Source organism: Periplaneta americana, chromosome 15 (assembly GCF_040183065.1).
Source record: "Periplaneta americana isolate PAMFEO1 chromosome 15, P.americana_PAMFEO1_priV1, whole genome shotgun sequence".
Taxonomy (NCBI): Eukaryota; Metazoa; Arthropoda; class Insecta; order Blattodea; family Blattidae; genus Periplaneta; species Periplaneta americana.
Window position 1 is genome coordinate 131,778,983 of NC_091131.1, and position 9,938 is coordinate 131,788,920.

Below are 9,938 nucleotides of genomic sequence, written 5' to 3' on the forward strand. Positions count from 1 at the left end.
TAACAGGTAAATAATATTTTCAGTTTCAGTGCTTCCAAGTTGCCAGATGAAGTTTACAAGAATTGTCTTGACTCTTGATTACACTCTTTTAACACTTATACATAATGAGGAATAGTGATATGTATATAACCTCTCATATGCAAATCCCAACCTCTCCTCTCCTAGTAGCACACTCTATTTTCACAAACGAGACTCTGAGGACCGAGTCACAGCAGTATAACTGTTACACCCTGTATAGACGAAATGTTATACAGAAAACATATAACGCTGGCCTGCCATGGCATTAATAAACGCTCTCTGAATGACAATTGGAGGATATGGTCAGTTGATTTGATATTTCATTCCTCCTAACTAGGTTGAATTATCTGTTGACCAACGGTAGGTGGGGTCCTCAATGCATATTAGGGGTTGATGAAGGATCTTGTAACCGCCAAATTGTAAACATAATGGTGTCCTTAACAAAAATGTTACAAATTGCTTATATATCATCCAAAAAATTCAAGAATAAATTGAGCACACTCAAAATTAAGCCTTCCATCTAATCACAAATGCAGTCAGAACTACACCAATTGCAGCATTACAAACTGTTACAAATAATAAGCCAATTATTTTAGAACTAGCAACTCAAGCCATATTAACTTATGAAAAATTGACAAAACTTCCCCCACTACTTCTAAAAGATGGAACAAGTATCAAGATTCTAAACACACTCTAAAAAATCATATGGGATTTATTCAAAAAGCAATGAAATTGAAAGAACTAATATAAATACAAGAAAAGAAACATTTGTTGAATAGCTACAATCCACTTAATATAAATATTCAGTACAGCAGTCTAAATTCAACCAAGTCATTCAACAAGAAAGATATTTCTCCTCATGAAGCTAAGGCTCTCACAATATAGGGCCTAAATTTTAAATACAACATATCCATGACATAATTGAAGAATGTGATCCCAAAATGCGTTCAGTTCATTTTTATGAAAGGATAAGGCTAGTTTTTTTTTTTTTTATCCACTGGTCTACAGACTGAGCAAGTTTTCAATGACATGCGCAATAACACAAACTTTTTGGCAAGGCTTGGCCAACTGGAAGAAAACAAGCTTGAAATATTATGATAGAGGTCTCAAAACATAATCATATACATGTGTAGGCCTAAATCTTAAAAATGACCAAATGGACTGAGCGAGTTTTGGAATCACACTTCTCAATTGGATTCATACATATATAGACCTCTATGAGATAACGAAACTGGAACTGGAGTAGATGAAACTTGTCAATTTTTTTCCTTTCATAAGAAAGAGGAAGAAAAACACCACAAATTTTGATGGAGAGGTTGATGCAATTTACACATCTCTTCAAAATGTATTAATTTGGATACATCACTGCAAGAACAATGTTATAATAGGGAGAATCAAAAAGTAACCTTAATAATTATTTTAATTGAATATGTACAATAAGACTCAAACACTTCATCACTTTCAACATAGTCCCCACTACGTTCAATGCAAGCGTTCCTGTTATACTATATTGAAAAGTAGTGAAGTGTTTGTAGTCTTATTGTACATATTCAATTAATAAAACAATTATTAAGGTTACTTTTTGACTTTCAGACTCCAGGGCAGCAAAAGAGGCAATAGCCTCAAAAAACAGGATAAATTTTAAATGGGTAAATTCATACCATAATTAGGCAAATACACACTTTAAATAAAAACATACACTTTCAATTGATTCCTTCACATTGTGGGATTAATGGAAATGGAAAAGCTTATATGTTAGCAAAAAAGGGCTCTAAAATTGAACAGATTATGAGTAAAAAATGTTCATATGAATCTATAAAACAAATTATCAAACAATGTTAAATTAATACAAGAATAAAACCAATCAAAATAAAATATTTACTACACAAAACTCATTTAATTCCTGAATTAAACCAATCAAAATAAAATATTTACTACACAAAACTCATTTAATTCCTGAATTAAACCAATCAAAATAAAATATTTACTACACAAAACTCATTTAATTCCTGAATAAAACCAATCAAAATAAAATATTTACTACACAAAACTCATTTAATTCCTGAATTAAATGAGTTTTTTTGCTGTAATCATTTTTTGACTCATCGCTGGACATGACTGTTTAAATAAACACTTACACAAAATTGGTATACCTACACCAAATTGAATTTTATGTCCTCAAGAAGAAATGGGGCCTGAATCATTAGGCAAATTGTGGAGCACTAACATCAAATTATTGGGAAGCAAGAAGGAAAATAATTTTATTGTTAAATCATGACCATTAGAAACAACAACATGACGGATGGATTATTAAGTTATTTAAAATCAAAATTTGTCAATCAGACAAAGTAACATCACAATTTAAATATTAACACAATGAATCTTTTAAGCTACGTGTGTGTTATTACTGATGAAAAGTACCAAACTGATATGGAATCTATTATATCAAGTGCTGTTGGATGATGATACTATTGCCATAGCTTTTATGGACTTTTGGCTCTCGCTGGCCGCCTGAAAGCCACGACTGATGAAGATGAAGTGCCTGTGCATTTGTTAGTAAAACAGTGCATGCAATGGAGGACATGGATGGGGGTTTCTCTGTTTCCCTCCACTACCCCTTCATGCCCAGGGCTGGTTTACGATTAGAAATATTGCTGAATTATTGCTCTGCGTGCAATAGCGCCTAATGGTTGGGGTGGTGGGTGGTGACCTTCATCCTCATTTTCAACTTCATGTAATAGAGGTTCTTCGAGTAGACCATGATCAGCAGCAATGTTATGAAGCACTACAGTTGCTACAATCACAGTTGTCACCGTTTCCAGCTTTGTGAGAGAGAACTTTTTTGATAGACATGGAAACTTCTTCTTCCAACATCCAAATGTTCTCTCCACAATGTTCCTTGCACGTTTGTGGGCAACATTGTAGGCTTCTTCTGACTCTGTTTGTGGGTTCAGAAGTGGTGTCAATACAAATGGACGACAGGCATACCCACTGTCACCCAAGAGAATCCCATCGTGTTCCCCTCTCTCAAACTGGGCGCATATTCTGCTGCTGTTGAACATTCTGTTGTCATGGGTCGATCCAGGCCAGCCAGTCACAAAATCAATAAATTTTCTATTTTGGTCAACAATTCCCTGAATGAAAAATGGAAAAATAATTAGGTCACATTGTCTCTGTACAGTATTGAAATGAATAAACTAAGCAGGAGGCAGTGACATAATAAGCTTCAATTAATATAACTTTAAAAGAAATACTGACCCATCACCAGGTGCGTATTTTGCGGGCTACCGGGGCTACCGGCGGTAGCCCAAGGAAATTACAAAAGAAAAAGTTTATAATATAACATAATGTAATAATTTTGTATTATTAATTTTACCATAGTAATTAAAATTAAAGTAATTGTTAGATATATTTTGTGTAATAATAGGGTCAGCGGTAGCCCAAACCCTTTAACCAGTATACGCCACTGCCCATCACTTGTTTACATACCTGACAATTTAATGTAAAAATAGTTTTCCTATTTCGAAAAACTTCTCCATATTCACCACCTGGACTCATTATTGGAACATGTGTTCCATCAATGGCACCTAGCACTCCAGGAAATCTGGCAGTTTGAAAAAAATGAAGAGAATTAGTCCTGCCCTCTTCCCTCGATGGAAATTTCACATAGTGAGGTCGTAATTGTGCAATCATTATTGAGATCTTCTTCACAATTCGCGACACAGTTGACTGACTGATCCCTTGCAGATCTGCTGTCACGAGTTGGAAATTTCCTGAAGCATTATGAATATAATAGGCCTATTACTTACAGAAAATAGAATAGTGAATAGAAGTCAAAAAGAATGAAATAAACACATTACTACTACAATTATTATTATTATTATTATTATTATTATTATTATTATTATTATCATCATCATCATCATTAGTAGTAGTAGTAGTATTCTCTCTTGATTCCATCATTGCCTGCTCTTCTGGAATATTTTGAATGCCAAATTTTTCTACAATGCAAAACAAAATAGGCCTAATGGTATGAGATCTCTTGCCATGTGAGGTTATGACTGCACATGAACTGAAGGTACTATCTCAGCAGAAGCAGCCATATCAGATGTATTGCTTAAGGCCTACTGGTATGAAAATATATTTTATCAAAACAGTAATGATTATATGAACATCGAGATAAATCTTATCTCAAAATACAAGTACCGTAGTCAACAAAAATCGAAATAACTTAATTATGGATTCTGCTTAGAAAGCAGGCACGTGAGGTCTCTCAATGCTAATTTAAGATAGTTAGGCCTACATTAGATTGAAGTTAGTTTAATATTACTTACGTTAAAAAATTCGTTTCTGTAATAAAAAGTAGATTAGGCTATATACAGTAAGCATATCTATCTACATTTCACTTCGTCGAATTGAGGTTATAAATATAGGGCCTACGAATGTTACTGCAGAAATACCTAAACTATAATATAAATTTGAATGTATGATACATACCTGTAGCATAGAATCTTAATGCAGTCAATAACTGAATTATTGGAGGCACTGGCAAACCTCTATTGTTCAATTTTGTCAAGCGGTCCTCGAAAAGATGAGCAATTTCAAGAACAGTTTCTTTGTCAAATCTGAACCGTTTTTTAAATTCTATATCGTTATAAAATTCCATGGGATTGTCTTTATCCCTAATGTAGCGCTTTCGCACATTGCCCACAAATTGTGCCAGTTCTTCCACTTCTTCCGCACGTTCTAACAACTCGACGACTTCCAACACGTCCGCCATTTTCCTACAAAGTGACACTTTCGGCTCAAAGTGTGGTCCGAAGTCCACTTTCATCCAAAGTGATCCTTTGCACCAAAGTGTCGACTGTGCAACGGAAAAGTGAGACTTTGCGTCTTCCAAAGGACACTTTACTCGAAAGTGTCGACTATGAATACCAGCCTTAGATGTCTTCTTGATACGACCCTGGGATAGTTTTCATTCTTCACAAGTATTACCTGGAATCAGTGGTCATAACAGTGTTCAACTCGAGTTAAACTGGCTCCAGACAAATGTCCGAATAGATATCACTAGGAAAATATGGCAGTATAACAAAGCAGACATAAACGATTTGAAAGGTTACCTTATAGATCAATATAACAAATTCTTAAACGAGGGCAAAAACATGGATCAAATATAGGAAAATTTTAAAGGAATATTAACCGAGGCCACCTCGACATACGTGCCATACAAAATAGTAAAAAGTAATTCAGACCCGGAATATTATACAAAATATGTCAGACAACTTAAGAAAAAGGCTAGGCAAGCGTACAACAAATGGAATGTGAGCTTAGAAAATTACCAGAAATTCAAGGACCTTACGAAACAGTTAGAAAGAGAAAAGAAAAAGGCAGAAGCGAACAATTACATGCGCAGAAGAAGGGGAAATCGGGAATCAATACCAGTTTTGAGAGACACTAATGACCAAATAATTACAGGGAACAAACAAACAGCAGACTTACTAAACTCAAAATTTATTTCTATTTTCAATGAAAGGGAAAGAGAGATTACAATCGATGAAAATGAATGCACAGAGAAGTTCGAAATAATGGCTAAAGATGTTCGGAACAGAATAAAGAGACTACAAACCCGAAAATCGCGCGGTCCAGACGATATTCCCACAGAAATTATAAAGTTAGGAGGTGAAGCCATGATCCCGTACTTAATGCGAATTTTTAATATATCAATAAATAATTGTAGTATCCCAGACGACTGGAAATCGGCTACCATAATCCCCATATATAAAGCAGGAGACAAATGCGATGCGAACAATTACAGACCTCTCAGTCTCACATCAGTTATCTGCAAAATAATGGAACATCTAATAACACAATATATTCGCAACATTTTAGAAAATAACGAATGGCTGAACAAAAATCAACACGGCTTCAGACCAGGATACTCTTGCGAAAGTCAAATCACATCCCTAATACAAGATTTATCCGATGAAGTTGACAGGGGGGGAAGAATAGACGGAGTTGTGATCGATTTTGCTTAAGCTTTGGACGTAGTGCCTCACGAAAAACTTTTAGAGAAACTAAGCAGGCTTCCAATAGATAATCGAGTAGTAATATGGATAAATAAATTGATAGAGAACAGAACCCAAAAGACCAGACTAGGAAAAGAAATATCGGAACTAGAAAATATAACATCAGGCGTGCCTTAAGGGGCGGTCCTTGCATCTCTATTGTTTCTCACATATATATATATATATATATATATATATATATATATATATATATAAACGATATAAATAGAAATACTACGTCTCAGATAAGGTTATTCGCGGACGACTGTATAATATATAGACAAATTAATGATGAATCCGATATCGCCGCCTTACAAAACGATCTTAGCGTTATTGAACCCTGGACGACAGAAAATAAAATGAAAATCAATGTCAGTGAAAGTAAGTCAATATCCTTCTGTAGAACGCATAAAGAAATTTGTCTCGGATATCAGCTGAATGGTACATCGGTGCCACAAGTGAACACTTGTAAATACCTAGGTATATATTTAAGTAACAAACTGGGTTGGGAGGAACAAGTCACTAATACCACAAGAAAAGCCTGGAAAGCACTACATTTCTCTATGCGTATTCTGAAAAAATCTAACCGAAAGTAATACAATGTTAAAATTGAAATATACCGTCTATACTTATCTAGTTTTTATATGATTGATTACAATATGAACGTTTTCGGCACTAATGTGCCATTTCCAAATGTATGAAAATTTGCCTAATTACATGTTCAAATAGATGCACATGAACTGTGTGAATGAAAACATATAATGTGTACCCTTGATGATCTCATATCACATATAAAATAATCTATATGTAGATAATTAAATAATTAAAATTAAAAACACACACTTATTACTAACATTTAAAATCTGTTTTGATTTTCTGCTGCAATTATCCATCATTTGGTGGAACACTGGGGTTATCTTGACGTATTATGGAGTCAAATGCAGTTATTCAATTACTTAAAATGTTATAAACTTACACTGAGATACTAACAGAACTGTTAATATATTAAAATTCTTTATGTTAATTCAATTGTTATTGTACCAAGGTTCCTTGTTTTTTGTTCACTTTCACATATTGAAGCACTTTACCATGATCGAATGTGGTGCGTAATATAAGTTACATTGATACCTGGCTATTGTTTTCCTTCGGTTTGCCGTGGTTGGAATATTACATATTCATGGTTGTCACCGTCCGATTATCAGTCAAGCCTTTACACTGCGAACATAAAATATTGTTGTTACGTATTTGAATATGCTGATGGTTAAATGCATTGAATTGAGCTAGTGACTTACGTACAATGGCTGGACATGTTGCGTGCTCGACGTTGGCCAGGCTACGACTGAGAGTCGTTCGATGCTCACAATGGTTCTTATCTTAATGAACATCTGGCGGAACCGAAAGTAATGTGGGGATGGGGGGATGTGATGTAATATGCTGAGATGATGTAGTCTGATTTTTTGAAACTAATTTAAATAAATTGAATAGTGGGTTCTTGGGATTAACTATTTGCTCGTTTAAAAGTTGGTTCCCTTTATTAAAACTCATATCAATGTAATATTGTTCTGCCGTGTCTATTATAGGGCTGTTAGTGACTTTAATAATTTTTAGTGCATCTTTTATATTACATAATTCATGGCCTTCTTCAATAAGGTGATGAGCATATTTCGACTTGTTTCTATTGTATTTGAAATCTGCGGCGTGTTCTTTGTGTCTTATTTTGAAATTACGGCGAGTTTGACCGATATACTGTTTTGTGCAGTTCTTGCATTGCAATTGGTATATACCACTATTTAGGAGAGGTTCATTGGTGTTGATTTTATTGGGGATTATGTTATGAAGCTTGCTATCGGTTTTGAAGGCTATGTTAATATTTTGTTTTCTGAAAAAATTATTAATTTGATTTGAAATTTTTCCGAAATAAGTCATGGTTTGCCATTTTTGATCAGATTTTGCATTTTCTGGTTCCAATGAGGTGTATTTTTTCTTAAATAATGTGGCTTTTATATTTTTCAGTAATTTATGAATTAAATGTTTTTCATAGTCATTTTCTGTTGCAAGGTTTTGAATATAATTGAATTCTTTTTTGTAATTATTCCTATTCATTGGAGTCGTGAGTAACCGGTGAATTAGGTACCTAAATTTGCTGACTTTATGTGTTGTGGGATGGGTGGAATTATTGTTGATAGAGTGTGTGGTAGCCGTTTGTTTTCTGTGTATATTGAAGTCTATTTTAGGGGGTCTTACAGTAATATTTAGGTCTAGGAAATTTATACTGTTGTTAACACTTGTTTCCAATGTGAATTTTAAATTTTGATGAAGGTTATTAAATTCTTCTAATATCAATGTATCCTGATTTTTGTTATCCTCGTAAATAATTAAAGTGTCATCAACATATCTAGTGTATGTGACGAAATGAAATTTATTAGTTAGGGTGTTGATATGTTCTTTTTCAATATGCTGTAAAAATATATTAGCTAAGAAACCCGATAAGGGATCTCCCATTGCCAGTCCTATTGGTTGGGCGTAGAATTTGTTTTGAAATTTGAAGTAATTTTGTTTTAATGAAATTTGTAAAAGATTTGTTACTTGTTGGATTATATTATTATTTAATTGGAGTTCATTTAATTTAGAGGTTATGATATCTAAAGTTTCATTGATGGGGATATTTGTGTATAGGTCGGTTATGTCAGGTGATAATAATTTCGTGAATTTTGTGGTTTTTAGTTTTCGTAATTTATTTATCAATTGCCTTATGTTTTTGGTGGTGTGTTGGCTTTCCTGTATAATGGTTGTTTTCAAGAAGTTGTATAGAAATTTGTTAAGTTTATGGTTAGTCGCATTTCTGCAGTTTACTATTGGTCTCATGGTTAGTTCCGCTTTGTGTGTTTTAGGTAGTGTTTTCAGTGTGGGGGCTTTGGGGGTTTTCGTTATTATTGTATGGCTATTATTTGTTGGGATTATGTCTGGTGCATTTTTGATAGCTGTTTTAATTTGTTTCTGATATGTTTCAGTTGGGTCGGTTTTTAGTTCAGTTATCTTGATTATTGTTGAATAAAGTGTTGGTTTTGTCAATATAATCGGTTTTATACATTAAAACAACAGCATCATTCTTATCTGCTTTTATGTGTGTTACATTATTATCTTCGAATTTTTGTTTCACTTTCTTCATTTCATGTAGTTGTGTTATGGCTGTTTTGAGTTCTTTTTTGGTGTTAGGGTCTGTGACGTATTTCTCAATTAATTTAGCTGCACTATATTGTAAAAATTCTTTGTTTTCGTGATTACGTTGGGATATTATATGCTGGGTTTCAATTGCTAGTGTATCAACTATATTGTGTATGTTACTTAAAGGAAAGTTGTGTTTATAACCATTTTTAAGTGTGTCTATTTCTTGATTATCTAGTTGCATATTTGTTAAATTTATTATTTCGTTGTCTTGTATTGTACTATTGTTACTGGATTGCTGTTGTGCTTGAGTACTTATCAGGGAGTTTAGTTTCTTCTTTAGTGTTTCATATTTAAGTTTCATTATGTTACTAATTTTCTCTGTCTTACTCATGTAAATTATGTTCCATGTTTGATTGAAGTAAGTTGCTATTTGTAAGTGTATGTCGTATAGTTTCTTATTTAGGTATTCTTTCTTTTTATGTAGAAACTTAATTTCTTTACGCACACGTAACTGTTGGTATTGCATGTTAGATTTTCGGGCAGGGTATGAGTAGTGCTTGTTCTTTGTCATGGCGTATTTTGGTGTGACTCTATTTCTTAGGCATTGATTATTAAACCAAATGTTGGCGTTGGTTTTGAGTATTTTCACTTTTTCAAATCTTTTACAAATTTCATTAAAACAAAATT

At 33.5% G+C, this 9,938-nt stretch overlaps 1 protein-coding gene across 1 annotated transcript; it reads right to left on the bottom strand.

Moving 5' to 3' along the window:
* Positions 1 to 687: 687 nt before the first annotated feature.
* On the bottom strand, positions 688 to 4,958 carry LOC138715337 (putative nuclease HARBI1). The gene is made up of 3 exons (XM_069848151.1): positions 4,516 to 4,958; positions 3,508 to 3,791; positions 688 to 3,152 (listed from the first exon to the last, which is right to left on the bottom strand). Exons 1-3 carry the CDS (start codon positions 4,850 to 4,852, stop codon positions 2,661 to 2,663), a joined length of 1,113 nt encoding a protein of 370 aa, XP_069704252.1. The 5' UTR covers positions 4,853 to 4,958; the 3' UTR covers positions 688 to 2,660.
* Positions 4,959 to 9,938: the final 4,980 nt, after the last annotated feature.

What these genes read in the sequence shown, in the direction of transcription:
- LOC138715337 (XM_069848151.1), bottom strand. Translation starts at nt 4,852, where the DNA reads ATGAAAGTGGACTTCGGACCACACTTTGAGCCGAAAGTGTCACTTTGT. An exon ending in ATTAAGATTCTATGCTACAG is followed by an intron (nt 3,792 to 4,515) that starts GTATGTATCATA and finishes ATAATGCTTCAG; the next exon opens with GAAATTTCCAACTCGTGACA. An exon ending in TTTTTACATTAAATTGTCAG is followed by an intron (nt 3,153 to 3,507) that starts GTATGTAAACAA and finishes TTTTTCATTCAG; the next exon opens with GGAATTGTTGACCAAAATAG.